The 17,638-nt window shown below is 35.9% G+C and overlaps 1 protein-coding gene across 1 annotated transcript in view; it reads left to right on the top strand.

Moving 5' to 3' along the window:
* The window catches only part of cnsta (consortin, connexin sorting protein a), a 55,677-nt gene extending 38,976 nt beyond the window's left edge, over positions 1 to 16,701 (top strand). The window contains exons 9-11 of the mRNA XM_039673268.2: positions 6,061 to 6,614; positions 13,429 to 13,570; positions 13,661 to 16,701. Coding sequence (XP_039529202.2) covers positions 6,061 to 6,614; positions 13,429 to 13,570; positions 13,661 to 13,869 — 905 coding nt within the window. The 3' untranslated portion in view covers positions 13,870 to 16,701. The remainder of the gene's footprint in view (positions 1 to 6,060; positions 6,615 to 13,428; positions 13,571 to 13,660) is intronic.
* The last annotated feature ends 937 nt before the right edge of the window (positions 16,702 to 17,638 follow it).

Consider the following 17,638-nt stretch of genomic DNA (forward strand, 5'->3'; position numbering starts at 1 on the left):
TTTTGCTCCCAATTTATTCCCCTTGTTTTTTTTGTTTTTTTTATCAATAAAATAAAGCCCATCAACTCTGCATCGAGTCCTCGCTCTTTTCACCATCCCCACACCTGACAGTCGAGTTTAAAAAAAAGAAGAAGACAAAAAGAGCTTCCTCTCTTTGAAAGACCAGCAGCCGCCACTGCGTAAGGGGTACCACTGTCGTTTTTTTTTCGGGTCGAAATTTTGAGTTTCGATATCTCGGCTCTGGAAGGGTCTAGAGCCTCCATTTTTGCACTCAGGACTAAGTCTCATTGCCCTCCATCAGAATCCAGAGTTTTGAGAAGATTGGGGAAACTTAATTTTTCGCCCCCCCCCCCCCCCAAAAAAAACGTAAGGGGTACCACTGTCGTTTTTTTTTTTCGGGTTGAAATTTAGAGTTTCGATATCTCAGCTCTGGAAGGGTCTAGAGCCTCCATTTTTGCACTCAGGTCTAAGTCTTTTTGCCCTCTATCAGAATCCAGAGTTTTGAGAAGATTGGGGAAACTTAATTTTTGGCCCCCCCAAAAAAAACGTAAGGGGTACCACTGTCGTTTTTTTTTGGGGGGTCGAAATTTTGAGTTTCGATATCTCAGCTCTGGAAGGGTCTAGAGTCTCCATTTTTGCACTCAGGACTAAGTCTCATAGCCCTCTATCAGAATCCAGAGTTTTGAGAAGATTGGGGAAACTTAATTTTTGGCCCCCCCAAAAAAAACGTAAGGGGTACCACTGTCGTTTTTTTTTCGGGTCGAAATTTTGAGTTTCGATATCTCAGCTCTGGAAGGGTCTAGAGCCTCCATTTTTGCACTCAGGACTAAGTCTCATTGCCCTCTATCAGAATCCAGAGTTTTGAGAAGATTGGGGAAACTTAATTTTTGGCCCCCCCAAAAAAAATGTAAGGGGTACCACTGTCGTTTTTTTTTCGGGTCGAAATTTTGAGTTTCGATATCTCCGCTCTGGAAGGGTCTAGAGCCTCCATTTTTGCACTCAGGACTAAGTCGCATTGCCCTCTATCAGAATCCAGAGTTTTGAGAAGATTGGGGAAACCTAATTTTTCGCCCCCCCCCCCCCCCCCCCAAAAAAAAACGTAAGGGGTACCACTGTCGTTTTTTTTTCGGGTCGAAATTTTGAGTTTCGATATCTCAGGTCTGGAAGGGTCTAGAGCCTCCATTTTTGCACTCAGGACTAAGTCTCATTGCCCTCTATCAGAATCCAGAGTTTTGAGAAGATTGGGGAAACTTAATTTTTGGCCCCCCCAGAAAAAACGTAAGGGGTACCACTGTCGGTTTTTTTGGGGGTCGAAATTTTGAGTTTCGATATCTCAGCTCTGGAAGGGTCTAGAGTCTCCATTTTTGCACTCAGGACTAAGTCTCATTGCCCTCTATCAGAATCCAGAGTTTTGAGAAGATTGGGGAAACTTAATTTTTCGCCCCCCCAAAAAAAACGTAAGGGGTACCACTGTCGTTTTTTTTTTGGGTCGAAATTTTGAGTTTCGATATCTCAGCTCTGGAAGGGTCTAGAGCCTCCATTTTTGCACTGAGGACTAAGTCTCATTACCCTCTATCAGAATCCAGAGTTTTGAGAAGATTGGGGATACTTAATTTTTCGCCCGAAAAAAAAAAACGTAAGGGGTACCACTGTCGTTTTTTTTTCTGGTAGAAATTTTGAGTTTCGATATCTCAGCTCTGGAAGGGTCTAGAGCCTCCATTTTTGCACTCAGGTCTAAGTCTCATGGCCCTCTATCAGAATCCAGAGTTTTGAGAAGATTGGGGATACTTAATTTTTCAGCCGAAAAAAAAAACGTAAGGGGTACCACTGTCGTTTTTTTTTTTCGGGTTGAAATTTTGAGTTTCGATATCTCAGCTCTGGAAGGGTCTAGAGCCTCCATTTTTGCACTCAGGACTAAGTCTCATTGCCCTCTATCAGAATCCAGAGTTTTGAGAAGATTGGGGAAACTTAATTTTTCGCCCCCCCCAAAAAAACGTAAGGGGTACCACTGTCGTTTTTTTTTCTGGTAGAAATTTTGAGTTTCGATATCTCAGCTCTGGAAGGGTCTAGAGCCTCCATTTTTGCACTCAGGTCTAAGTCTCATGGCCCTCTATCAGAATCCAGAGTTTTGAGAAGATTGGGGATACTTAATTTTTCAGCCGAAAAAAAAAACGTAAGGGGTACCACTGTCGTTTTTTTTTTCGGGTTGAAATTTTGAGTTTCGATATCTCAGCTCTGGAAGGGTCTAGAGCCTCCATTTTTGCACTCAGGACTAAGTCTCATTGCCCTCTATCAGAATCCAGAGTTTTGAGAAGATTGGGGAAACTTAATTTTTCGCCCCCCCCAAAAAAACGTAAGGGGTACCACTGTCTTTTTTTTTTCGGGTCGATATTTTGAGTTTCGATATCTCAGCTCTGGAAGGGTCTAGAGCCTCCATTTTTGCACTCAGGACTAAGTCTCATGGCCCTCTATCAGAATCCAGAGTTTTGAGAAGATTGGGGATACTTAATTTTTGGCCCCCCCCCAAAAAAAACGTAAGGGGTACCACTGTCGTTGTTTTTTTTCTGGTAGAAATTTTGAGTTTCGATATCTCAGCTCTGTTAGGGTCTAGAGCCTCCATTTTTGCACTCAGGACTAAGTCTCAAGGCCCTCTATCAGAATCCAGAGTTTTGAGAAGATTGGGGATACTTAATTTTTCGCCCGAAAAAAAAAAACGTAAGGGGTACCACTGTCGTTTTTTTTTTTCTGGTAGAAATTTTGAGTTTCGATATCTCAGCTCTGGAAGGGTCTAGAGCCTCCATTTTTGCACTCAGGTCTAAGTCTCATGGCCCTCTATCAGAATCCAGAGTTTTGAGAAGATTGGGGATACTTAATTTTTCACCCGAAAAAAAAAACGTAAGGGGTACCACTGTCGTTTTTTTTTTCGGGTTGAAATTTAGAGTTTCGATTTCTCAGCTCTGGAAGGGTCTAGAGCCTCCATTTTTGCACTCAGGACTAAGTCTCATGGCCTTCTATCAGAATCCAGAGTTTTGAGAAGATTGGGGACACTTAATTTTTGGCCCCCCCAAAAAAAACGTAAGGGGTACCACTGTCGTTTTTTTTTTTTCGGGTTGAAATTTTGAGTTTCGATATCTCAGCTGTGGAAGGGTCTACTCTAGAGCCTTTATTTTTGCACTCAGGTCTAAGTCTTATTGCCCTCTATCAGAATCCAGAGTTTTGAGAAGATTGGGGAAACTTAATTTTTGGCCCCCCCAAAAAAAACGTAAGGGGTACCACTGTCGGTTTTTTTTCGGGTTGAAATTTTGAGTTTCGATATCTCAGCTCTGGAAGGGTCTAGAGCCTCCATTTTTGCACTCAGGTCTAAGTATCATGGCCCTCTATCAGAATCCAGAGTTTTAAGAAGATTGGGGATACTTAATTTTTGGCCCCCCACAAAAAAAACGTAAGGGGTACCACTGTCGTTTTTTTTTTTTTCGGGTCGAAATTTTGAGTTTCGATATCTCAGCTCTGTTAGGGTCTAGAGCCTCCATTTTTGCACTCTGGACTAAGTCTCATGGCCCTCTATCAGAATCCAGAGTTTTGAGAAGATTGGGGATACTTAATTTTTCGCCCGAAAAAAAAAACGTAAGGGGTACCACTGTCGTTTTTTTTTCTGGTAGAAATTTTGAGTTTCGATATCTCAGCTCTGGAAGGGTCTAGAGCCTCCATTTTTGCACTCAGGTCTAAGTCTCATGGCCCTCTATCAGAATCCAGAGCTTTGAGAAGATTGGGGATACTTAATTTTTCGTCCGAAAAAAAAAAACGTAAGGGGTACCACTGTCGTTTTTTTTTCGGGTTGAAATTTAGAGTTTCGATATCTCAGCTCTGGAAGGGTCTAGAGCCTCCATTTTTGCACTCAGGACTAAGTCTCATGGCCTTCTATCAGAATCCAGAGTTTTGAGAAGATTGGGGACACTTAATTTTTGGCCCCCCCCAAAAAAACGTAAGGTTTTTTCCACTGTCGTTTTTTTTTTCGGGTTGAAATTTTGAGTTTCGATATCTCAGCTGTGGAAGGGTCTACTCTAGAGCCTCTATTTTTGCACTCAGGTCTAAGTCTTATTGCCCTCTATCAGAATCCAGAGTTTTGAGAAGATTGGGGAAACTTAATTTTTGGCCCCCCCAAAAAAATGTAAGGGGTACCACTCGAAATTTTGAGTTTCGATATCTCAGCTCTGGAAGGGTCTAGAGCCTCCATTTTTGCACTCGGGACTAAGTCTCATTGGACTCTAGTCCTAGGGCCAGATTTACTAAACGGGGCAAATTATCATACGAATGAAATTACAATAAAGCGCAAATCTTAGTATATCACCTTGCATAATTCATTTAAATTCTTTTCTCCCATACATTTTGCACCTGAAAGGGACTACAAATACATATGCAATAATGTAATCTGCAAAAATAACTGTCCATGCCTAATTTTTCACTGCGCGTCTTTTGAATCCTGACAATAGTGTTTTATCACCAAAAGAGGGTTTGCGCTGGCACAAGCTGTTAGTAAATCTGGTCTCTAAACTGTTGGAAGACAGCAGGGAGAGTGTAGTTTAGTAGAAAATGAGTGGTGGACCGTATCAGGCCCAGCGCTGGTTGTCATGTGTCTGACTGCGGCGAGCTGTCATCACTTCCTGTCTCTGAGCAGCACAGCGCCTTCAGGCAACAGGGCCTTGATGCGTCGAAAGTGATCGATCGTCTTCCATTGATCTGTTCTGTTGTAAACGAGGGCTGCTCTGATGCTCAAATGACCACGTGGCCGTTCAACTCATGGAAATCAGACACAGTGCAGGCAGGTGGGGGTGAGGGACAGCGGGTATGTTCCTTTCCAAATAGCATGCTACCATAATGATCATGCTAGTTTATTTTCCAGAATTTATCAGGGTTGGGCAAAATTCTAAATGTAAGAATTGACACCCTGTTAATTCACAACTTTTGAAAATTCACCATTTCATGGAAGCAAGAAAGTCATACATGTTTGGAACAACATGAGGGAGAGCAAACTTAAAATAAATGTACGGGTGAACTGTTTCTTTTGGACATTTGTGTACAAACTGGTCATTTATTTAAATTATTACTCACACACAGATGGATAGATAGATAGATGATCGATAAATAGATATGTGTGTTGATGGATGGATATATATATATATATATTAGGGCTTGGTCAACGATTAATTGCGATTAATCACATTCAAAATAAAAGTTTGTGTTTACATAATATATGTGTGTGTGGTGTGTATAATTGTAATAATATACATTTAAAATTTTATATTTGATATTTTTTATATTATAATTTTTATATTTTACATTTTTTAATAATAATATAAATACTAATATACATTTAAAATTTTATATTTTTTATATTTTATATATTATAATATTTATATTTTACATTTTTTAATAATAAAATAAATATATGTACATAATTTGTGCATGTAAATACTTTATATATATTTATACAGAATTAAAATTATATATAAATATAAATATTTGATATTTTAATATTTTAAACACATTTTTCTTAAATATATACAGTACATGTGTGTGTATTTCTATATACAAAATAGTTATACACACTAGACGCATATTATCTAAACACAAACTTTTATTTTGGATGCGATTAATCGCGATTAATCGTTGCCCAGCCCTAATATATATATATATATATATATTATTAATTTTAATATTTTATGAATTATTTTGGGGGGACTGTTTCTCTAAGAAAACTGTATGTTGGTATTATTAAATATTATTTTAATTGTTAAATTAAATCTATACATTTATAATTTTATATTGTAAAACATCAAATAAAAAATCTACATTAAAAATTAGATAAAATAGTATGAAATGAACTCCACTTGCATAATTAAACAGTGACATGATATTGATGAAATTTTGAGGTTGAAATATTTGACGTATGTTGTTTTAACAAAAAGCGGACAATATGCGTTGCATATTGTGCCATATGCAGTGTGATGGTATTCCATGCTGTGTTATATGACCCATCTTCTCTCTCTCCATCTAAAACAGGGAAGGCTATGGAGGATCAGCGTACATACGAGGTACAACAGGAAGTCATTCATCCTGAAGACTGTAGCACTGCCCCACAATCCCACCAGAGCGAACATCAGCAAGACCCCTCCCCCTCGTCGGACACACACTCTTCCTCCTCCTCAGCCGGGGTGCACAGCTCCTCCTCTCCAGCCTGTGAGGATTCAGGGGCAGAGGAAGAGAGCATAAGTGTGCCAGCTTCCCACAGGGATGCCTCACCAGTGCCCGAGTCTCCAATGGACGCTGCTCAACCAGCCAACGTGAAGCTTCAGACTGATACGATCGGCCCCGGAGTGGTGATGGAGGGGACGGGGGACACTGTGGATACGGGGCAAGATGTGCCACTCACAGGGGAGATAGAAGAGGCTCTAAAGCTGGAGGAAGGAGGTGAAGATCAGGAACATCATGAACAGGATATTCCTGAAAATACACCAGAGTTGGAGCTAGAGGAGAATGGGAATGGGGTGGAGTTGTTGGATATTATTAATGTATCTATGCTGGATGACATGGCCAAGCGCATACAGGTGGAAGAGGTGAGTAACAGAGATTTTTCAGTCAATTTAGTTCATATTCTCATGTGTTGTTTTGAGAATTGGGATGATTTCTAATCAGATTTTTTTTTTTAAATTACCACTTTTCTAAGCTTTTACTGACTCTTAGATTGGAAATGTTTTATATTCTCCATATATTATGAATAGTATGCACATTTGGCAGAGATTTAAAGGTTAAGCATGGGCAAAATGGTTTGCTTAAAAACCAGTACATTAAAAGTATATTAAATTTGGAAGGATTCCACACATCACCTATTAAAATGGTTCGTGAAACTTCATTTCCTTTAAGATTTAGAAGCTGTTAGCATCACTATGCTAACAGCATCCAGTGATGTCAGAGTGATGTCATCATCTTACATAGCATACCCTCATCACCTCAATAACATTGTTGTCAAGTTAATACTATAATTTTGTTTTCTGAGACAGATTGACTGAGACCGAAACCTTCTCTATGCAATAATAATATCCTTATTTCAACCCCGGTAAATTTGTGCATGATAGGAATAGAAAGGGAATCCTGTTTATATCGATTTCCACCTATAACAGTAGTCCCAATGCTAGGACAGTTTTGCAGCCAATATGAATAATATATAATGAACAATTACTTATTTTATGCACTAAAGAATTAAAATAAGTCTCTCTTTTTAAACCATTCATACTGAGGGTATCAAGATTATTATAATAATAATATAATATAATGCGAAAACAAGGATAATATCTGAAGGGCATTAAATGTAGTCACGCAATGCTGATGTTATTAACATTAACAATTTGAGAACAAAGTATAATTTGCACGGTTTGATAAGCGATTGTTAGATTTAATCAGCGCGATTTACTGCAATGATTTTTTTCCCCTTAGTTGGTCAGAACAAGTGGATGTTACTTACTTGTTCAGATTTCATTTTCCGGTAAAAATTATTATGTTGGTTTGGTCATACTTCCAAAAAGAATAATTTGTGATTCTGAGAGACAGTCTCCTCACCGGTGCGGTGATTGACAGCAACACTCTCCTCAAACATTGTGTTCGTCCGTGCTGTGCCGTGCCGAGGCACAACCCTCGTAAAGTTTATAATTCGCAAATATCTGCAATTGTAGAATTCGAACAGAGATGGCGACAAAGAGGAAAAACTATGGACTGCAGCTTCAAATAATAACATTGTAGGGTTTTATTAAACATAAAAGAATCATAATAGATTCATATAAATAGAAAAAAGAATCACATTTTTGTCTGATTATTTCATTTTCTTTTCTTTTTTATTGACTGTCAATCGACAGCATATCACCACAGAGCTTAAAGGGATAGTTCATTAAAATATAACAATTCTGTCTCACTCACTTTCAATTTGTTCCAAACCTGTAAGAATTTCTTTCTTCTGCTGAACACAAAAGAATATATTTAAAGAATGTTGGTAACAAGCCAGTTGTTGGACCCCATTGACTTCCATAGTTTTTTTTTTTTTCCCTACTATGGAAGTCAGTGGATACTGTCAACTGTGTGTTTACTAACATTCTTTGTGTTCAACAAAAGGAAAAAACTCATACAGGTTTGAAACAACTTGAGGGTGATTTAAGTATTTTTTGGGTGAACTATCCCTTTAAGGACTCGTCTGTGGCAACCACATGTAGGAGCATGATGTGTTTGTGATTATTGTATGTCCCTTGGTGTACTTGTTTTTTTTTTTTTTAAGCTCAGCGTGTTGTGTGTGATCTCAGCTCCCTGGCTTGGTAATTACCTCTTTCACTTTCTTGTAAGTTACTGTGGTGAGAAGGCGTCTGATAAGAACATGCATAATAGATATGGGAATCTTAGCAGTGATTGAAAGGGAGCTGGATGACCTGAAGGGTGACCTTTCCCCTGAATGCCAAAGCTGAATGATTGTAACAGACAGCCATGTGTGATGTCATAATGACACTTTTCACCCTCAATGAGACAATCAACAATAGAATCTGGACCAATGATCTCTTCCAGCACAATACAGGCTTTCATGAACCTGTGTCTTTAAGGCTTTTGTGCTGTGTGCCCAAACATGTCATGCGCAGTCTCTTTGGGCTCTTGATTTCAGGAATTAGTGTTTAGTCTGGGCTCTAAAAAATACAACAAAAACAGCTATTTTAATTTGTTCAAGTTTTAATATTGTGAAATACCATTAGAATTTAAAAGCACTGTTTTCTATTTCATGATATGTTTAAATATAATTAATTATATTTAAAATGTAAAATTTAAATCTGTATTCTCAGCATCATTACTCCAGTTTTCAGTGTCACATGATCATTCAGAAATCATTGTAATATGATGATTTGCCGCTAAAGAAACATTTCTTATTATTGTCAATGTTGAAAGTCATGTGGTGGAGACCATCATGATACTTTTTTTTCAGCATTTCTTCGGTAAAAGAACACTGACCCCATAATTTTGAATGCTAAGAGTATGTGATGGGTGCATAGTCGCAAATGAAATAAATTGTGAATTTTTTTTTGTGAATTATCTTATAGTGTATTATCAATTTAAAGGGATACTCCACTTTTTTTGGAAATAGGCTCATTTTACCACTCCCCCAGAGTTAAACAGTTGAGTTTTACCATTTTCAAATCCATTCTGCCGATTTTCTGATATTTAGAAGAATATCAGTAACCAGACAGTTTCTGGTATCATTGACTTCCATAGTAGGAAAAAAATATATACTATGGAAGAAGTCAATGAGACCAGAAACTGTCTGGTTACTGATATTCTTGTAAATATAAAAAAAAAAATCGTCTGAATGCATTCGAAAACGGTAAAACTCAACTGTTTAACTCTGGGGGAGTGGTAAAATTTGCCCATTTCCCAAAAAGTAGAGTATCCCTTTAAAGGGCCAAAATTGTTCTGTTAAAGGTGGGGATGCACCGATGTTTCGGCCAATAGCGATAACCGATAATTCTTTATATTATTTGAAAGCCGATAAACGATATATTGGTTGATAAATGTTAATCAGTGTTTTTATATAATGTTAACCTGATTACAAAAACAAAAAGCCATGTTCCAAGCACACAGTTATGATTTATGTAACCTATATGACAGACTTGCGCTGTTGCACATGTTCTATTTTTTGAAGTGGTTCTAATCATAGTTCAATCAATTGAAAACCATCATGGCGAACAGTGCATCTAAAGTGTCTTTCTTCTGTGAAACACAAAAGATATTTTAAAGAGGGTGCCATTGACTCATTATATTATGACCTTCAGCCTCTACCGTCAATTGTCAAGTTTTTCAAGCTAGTTAAAATGGTTTGACTTTTGAACATGTATGTCTCTTTTTCTTGGAAAGGTCGAAAACATACTGAGAAAACATGGTGTGAGTGTGAGTGCAAACAATTGTGCTCAGTAGGATCAAATGTTGCTGCTTTTTAACCAGACAGAACTTACTGACCTGGAAAACTAAATCAAAACGTGTTTGTATTATAACGTGCAATATTCAAATAAAACATTAGTTATTGTGTATTTCTAGTAGACTTGATGTCCTGGATACACACAGCACCGACAGAATGGGATAAGCAGTCTTCTCCCTAGCATAATTAAGGATCTGTTTAGAAATTCATCATGCATGTTGTACACTATCATTACACTATCATTCAAACGTATGGGGTCTGACAATTATTATTTTTTTTTAAAGTGAAAGTGACTTTTTTTTTCTCATATGCTCACCAAGGCTGCATTTATTTGATCTAAAATATAACAAAAACAGTAATATTGTGAAAAATGACAAAAATTACATTATTGTCAAAAATTACATTATTATTACAATTTAAAAATAAGTTTTTTATATAATGCATCAAAAATGTAATTTATTCCTGTGATGGCAAAGTTGAATTTTCATTACCCCAGTCTTCAGTGTCGCATGATCCTTCAGAAATCATTAGTTTATATCATTATACAATTCTTCAGGATTCTTTAAATGAATAGAAAGTGAAAATAGCAACACTTACGTGAAATTACACTTACAATGGTTACCGTCCCTTTTGATCAATTTATTGCATCCTTCCCAAATAAAATAATGAATTAAAACCAACTTAGATCCTCCACTATCAGCGTCGGTATCTACAGAGCAGGATTCATATGCACATAAATTATAAAAAGAAGTTTATTTATCCCTAATGTGATGTAAACGAAATAGCTCAAATTGAGCAGACTCTTTGTTTTTATCTTTGAAAACCATCCTTATGTTCTATTCATTATCCATCAATACCAGTAATCCCAAAATGCCAAATATTATCAGATTAATCAGCCTCACTGATGTCAGTCTACCAGTAGTTTACCAAATCATATGGGGGATCAGTCTGTCAACCGAATAAATGAAATATCCGTTTGTTTCAAGTATATTAATCATTAATTAATGGCACAGCATCCTGGAAGTGGGTGGGTTTATTCTGACGGTCTACTGCTGAGTCGATGTTATTTAGATGTGTGTACAGGATGGTCAGTGATGGAGTGATATGTGGCTAATTATCCTGAATGACCAGAGAGAGAGAGCAAACATTACCTGACTGATTTATGTCCACACTACTGATCAAACGTGATGCTTTTCTGTATAAGAGGGCCATCTGAGTACGTTTGAGGAGTTGAAACTGATTTTTTTAATTTGCGATGATAAGCATGTGTTATTTTTGGCCTGTTATGTTGACCGCTGACTGTTAATGGCCCACTTGATTGGCTCAGAATGTGTGTTTTGAAGTCTAATTACTCAAGGGATTAATTCATCTGTTTTTTGTTTGTTTGTCCTAGTCATCACGCTGCTCATGTGCTTTTCTACTTAGCCTAAAAACATAAAAACAAAAAGCGAGTTTTATGCAGTAGTGAAGTGAACTGTTTGGCTTTTTTTAGGAACACTTTTTTTGGCTTTTTTTTAGGAACATCAGCCTACTTCAGTAGCTTCTACTTAAGGTTATATAGTCATTTTGAAAGCTTTAAGTAAAAGTCTGAATCGAGATGATTATGTGAATGGGTGATTTGACGCACACTGCTTCATGTACCCAACAACTCCCTTAGCCAAGGCAAAACATATCTCAGTTATACAGGACATTGTGAGCAAGGTCTGTTCTTCTTTTTATGGGTGCCTCATTTTTCATTTTATATAGACTTTTATAGGATCTTTGGCTTTAGTCTCAATTGACAAATGCAATGGCTGTTGTGGAGCAAAAATAGAGAACTATAATTGAGGTGCTTGAAACATTTGTTTTCATTGAGACCGATCTTGCCGAATATGGAAGCTCTCTGGGTGAATTGTGTTGACAGCAAGGTTTTTTAGTGAAAAACAATCCCATGTTACTCTTGTTTAAATGAGTCTTAATTCAATAAGAGCTCAAATGAATGGTATCGGAGTAGTTACACTAAAAAAATATTGTTGGTTTAACTTAAAAAATTAAGAAAAAAAAAATAAAGTTTTAAGTTGATTGAACTGGTAAAAATGAGTTAATACAATGAAGGATATTGATTAATCTTCAGAAACTTAAAATAATAAGTTATCTGAACTAAATAAATGATATAAGTTGATTTGACAAAAGAAAAAATGTTGTGATAACAAATCTTGAAAGTATTTTTTTTACAGTGTATTCCTCTTAATTAAATTCACTTCAATGTGTTTTTCCCCACTTTATTACTTGCTTTAGTGCAATAATGATGGTAAATCTTTTATTTTTACATTTTCAGTTTTTTATTTAGTTTAAGGTTTAGTCAATTTGTTATGCTTTTATCAGTGGTGTGTGTTAACAAGTGTTTTAATGATTTTGTACTTGCAAAGGCTACTTTTCGTATTCTTTATTTCAATTAAACTTTTTTTTTTTCAAAAACGTTTTAGTTTAAGTTAACAACTGCTATACAGCCACACAAATGCACTCATGTCATCATTAATATTCAGATTTATTCATGGTATTATTGATTGGCCAGAGGGCAGCACAGTGGACAGATTGTCCACTCATTCTCAGTGCTCATTGGTTTTTAGTATTTTGACCTCTCCGTGACCTTTTCCATTCCTCAGTGGCTTGTGATGTAACATAAATGACTCTTGTTTCCTGACCATCTCCAATACTTTCATTCTCGTGTACATCATTTATGAGGGTGGGTAAAGGTAAGCCTAATTCAGATGAAGTGCTGAGGAAATGGATTTCAGTTCTCTGATGCATATTAAAGGTCATGGATTATTAAACATACTTGCTTGAGATAATACAGATTTATTAAGAGCTATTTTGTGTATATAGTCTTGTGAGAGACATGTTAAATGATTTTTGTTTTTTAGATGCTACCTGGATAGGGTGAAACTACTATATATATAGTATACAGTATATGTATATATATATAGTATAGTATAGTATAGTATAGCAAAAAAAGATTAAGTATTTATACTTATTTGAGTGTATATATATAAAATTTAGGGAGCAAGGAATGTATAAAATTCAAAAACATTTTGTAAAGTGCTTATTTTGATGTGAATCCCCGAAAACATTTTTTGTTAAATCTGACAAAATAGATAACGTTAAATTATCTAACGTTATATTTTACATTTTACACCTCATATTCAGGCAGTCAAAGACCAAAACCAGCTCGTTTCTATTACACAAAAAGGCAATAAATTCCATTTTTGTATCTAAATCGTACATCTCAAGTGTTCCATTGTTTGTAACACACTGTATTTGATACGTTTAAGCCCTCATAGTGACATCTAGTGGGTAAAGTATGTTAGTGCACAGCTTTTCCTCAATTTAGTGAGAAATGAAATTAGATCCTCATTCCAAGCCTTCTCAATAACCTGTCTTCTGTGTTTCAGATCGCTCCAGCTGCTGGTCTTGTGTCGATCTTAAAGAGAAGAGTGTCCCTGGAAGGAGCCAACAGCTCCACCCCTGCTGCCTCTAAACCCGTCCCCAAAAGAAAGGTCCGTTTCCGAGAACCTGACGAAGGCCTCGACCACGGTAAGAACCAGTATTGTTTTCTGAAATCACATTTCTGCAGTATTCACGTTGATCATGTTCTGATTCTCTATTGACTTGCCTGATATGCAGATGAGGTGGGCGGGGACTCCTGGCTCCTCCTCTTCTTGCTGTGCTTGGCTACCGTGGTGATCAGTGTGGGCGGGACTGCGCTCTACTGCACTTTCGGAGACGCCCAATCCAGTGTGTGCACAGACTTTTCCCATAACATGGACTTCTACATCGGACGGGTGCAGAGGGGAATGGACGAGCTCAAACACTGGCTGTCCCCGAGCTCATAGCAGGACGATGAGTCATTTTCTTCTTCTCGGTTGGCTCCGTGTTCTTCGATGCTGAGAAATCCTCATAAATAGGCCTTTGCTGGGTCACACTGACACAGGAGCCCATCTGTAAGGTCCTAAATGGGACGTCCGGAAACCACTTTGGCCAGTTTCGACTCAAGTAGCCTACTGTTTACTGCCATCAACTGAACCTCATAAGAAGAGACTTCTTTTTTTTAAAGTCTTATATCTCAAATCTTAATATTTGGTTGTCTTATATTCGTTTAAAAAGTTGAATGACCACCGTAGTACTGAAGATATAATAATGGACATATCCATCTGTAGCCTGGACGTAGCATTCTCCTGTGGTGGGCTTGGATGGTCTTGTTTATAAAAATGTTTATAGGGACAGGAAAGCAATACATGTATATTGAGGAATTATAGATGCTGCATATACAGCAGATACAGTCAAATCCCAGTGACTATAGTTTTCCTTTAATTGTTACAGAAAAGCAAAGAGAATTGTCTGGTAGATTTGGCAATATTTTGATAATTATTAACACAACATTGATATAAATTATTTAATTTAGATTTATAATTAATTAATAATTGATATATCTTCTTTAATTCAGTCGGATGCAGTGTCAAACAAACCCTCAGACTGAATTTACATTGCTTTATTTATATATATATATAATAATTCATACTTCTTTTATTTAGTTAGATGGCAGATAATTTTTTTAATTCATTTGTAATACAAAAGTCCACACTAGAGCTACACGATAACCTTGAAATCACTTTTTTTTTCTTTTTTTTAAATAGAAATTTTTATTATCCTACGATTCTGAAAATACAACTAAATGTTCTGACAGAAAGTCAATTGATTCATTGACTCACTCATAAAGACTGCACTTGTTTCATTATTGGATGAATTACGTTTTTGAGCGAATCTCTTGAATTAATGATTCAGTGACTCACTCATAAAGACTCATTATTGGATGAATCAGCATTTTTGAACAAATCTCTTGAATTAGTGATTCAATGACTCACTCATAAAGACCACTTATTTGGATGTATCAGCATTTTTGAACAAATCTCTTGAATTAATGATTCATTTTACTCACTCATAAAGGCCACTTGTTTGGATGAATCAGCATTTTTGAACAAATCTCTTGAATGAATGATTCATTGATTCACTCAAAGACTCATTATTGGATGAATCAGCATTTTTGAACAAATCTCTTTAATGAATGATTCATTGACTCCCTCATAAAGATCACTTGTTTAGATGAATCAGCATTTTTGAACGAATCTCTTGAATGAATGATTCATTTTACTCACTCATAAAGACCACTTGTTTGGATGAATCAGCATTTTTGAACAAATCTCTTGAATTAATGATTCATTGACTCACTCAAAGACTCATTATTGGATGAATCAGCATTTTTGAACAAATCTCTTGAATGAATGATTCATTTTACTCACTCATAAAGACCACTTGTTTTAATGAATCAGCATTTTTAATGAATCTGTTGAGAGAGTGGTCCATTAAATCAAGAGATTGTTATAAAGACATATTTCTGTATACAGAAATGCATACATACATTTATAGTCATTTAAGAATCAAATTGCTTGGGTGTTTGAGTCAAGATCGCGATCTTTAAACAATTTATCGTGCAGCTCTAGTCTACACATAAACTTTTTGAGTTATTTTTCTTTTTAAAGTCGACGCGAAGCAAAGGTTTCGAAAGCCGTATTGTGACGTCTATCATCAGGGGAGTCTTCTTCTTGAACAAGAAAGGTTGTAGGGCGGGGCTTGATTTTGTTCATTGGGAATTGATTTGATCGTTGGATCATTGTGGTTTGCTATTGGATGATCTTGTGTGAGTGACAGGTTGCCCCGCCCTTTGGTCAGTACGCGCATCATCAGAGAAGAGATGTCACTGAAAGAGGGAGGGGAAGTTATTTTGATTAAAGATTATAAGGGCACAAAAAATAATGTGCACTGATAATTCATTTATAATGAATACGGCAAAATTCCACAATGATTTCATGGTGACTTTAAAAATAGCCAAATCTAAATATTTCTTTTTCCCCATAGAATTGATAACTGTGGTATCTAGAATTTGTTTCCCCCTAAACTAGGCCCCCAGGATATGAGTGTATTTACCAATGGAAAGTTTTTAAGATGAAATTGGTACTAGAACAAGAAAGTCATAAGATTTTAATATAATTTGCTCGGGCATATTTATTGTTAATATTCTTAACAGTTATTATAATCATGGTATTCAAATCCTTAGTTTTTGTAATTCATGTTTATTCTTATTTGGTTATTGTAATAAGTGCATCTTGTGTTTATCTACCGAATCTGTGTCTTGAACATGTTCCTTTTGAGGCACAGTCTTACTATGGTAATGTCTGCAGTTAATGAAGTAAAAGTAATGTGTAGTTTGCTGTGCTCTGCTCAAGTGCGTGAAAGTACTTGGCGGGAACTGTACAACTTTATTTTGTGTTTTCTGTTTTTCTTTTTTTATTTGTGTGTTGTCTGGCTGGTTCAGATGACCATTGAATGTCTTTATTGTGTGAGTTTTTAGTATTTATTTAAAACAAAACAAAAGTCTTTTAGAATCACACGTTCTGGTGCATGCACTCTCACAGAGACCATTGGAAACTATATTTGTTTATTTTCATTTTGATTTTGTGTATATATCATGTGACGATTGCTGTATTTCCTAATTGTATGGTTCAAATCTGTTTAGTTATTGTCTTGGGAGAAAATTTTAAAGGAAAATCCAATGAGATGTCAGATGTCTTCAACCAAAAATACATGGTGAATAAATCTTATTGTTGGGACTGATGTGTCTTTCCATTATTTGAATCAAGTTTACAAGTTTTTAAAGTCCTATTATGCATTAATTATTAAAATCAAGATGAAATTATTTTAATACTGTCTTTACTGTGCACGACTCATGAGTGCACATTGTTCAAAGATCAAAAAAAAATCTGAAATGACTTTTTTTCAGACGTTTTTCAGCTTACATCATCAAGCTCTCTCCTTCAACCACCTGTAATAAGAGATGACGTTTCACAATTCACTCAATTCCAGATCAGTGCACTATTTTCTAAAACATTGAATATGTGCAAGTGCTTTAATATCTTCATATACGTTAACAATACCCCCCTAGTGTGACAGTCTTTGTAATATCTATGTTGTATGTCAATGTATGCACAAATGTTTGTACAAATTTTGTTGATGATAAAAAAAAACTACTATTTTCTCATATCTCAAGAAAATGTCAGATGGCAGAAGAAAATGGGTTTTTGAATAATAGTTATATTATGCTGACTATGAATTATCTATCTGCATGCCAAAGTTTGTAAATATTTTATGAACAATAAAAAATAGTAGATATATTCATTTTGTATTGCTTGCGTAATAATTATATATATATATATATATATATATATATATATATATATATATATATATATATATATATATATACAAAAATGCACTAATATGAAAATCTAAAAAAAATATTTTAAAATGCACTAATATGTAAAACAAAATCGTTGTGAACACGTTACAGAAAACAAATGAATCTTCTCATCCAAACATGTTCCGCCCACAATCCGAGTAGACCAATCAGAAACGAGGAGATGTGACGTATCGCACGATTGTGTTCTAGAAGTTTGTATGCGTATCATCGACGCAGTTCATATTCGGTCAATACAAATGATCTTCCTTTGATTTATGCGGATTTTATTGTGGTCACAACAATATTATGCA

Source organism: Pimephales promelas, chromosome 15 (genome assembly GCF_988280905.1).
Source record: "Pimephales promelas chromosome 15, fPimPro1.hap1.1, whole genome shotgun sequence".
Taxonomy (NCBI): Eukaryota; Metazoa; Chordata; class Actinopteri; order Cypriniformes; family Leuciscidae; genus Pimephales; species Pimephales promelas.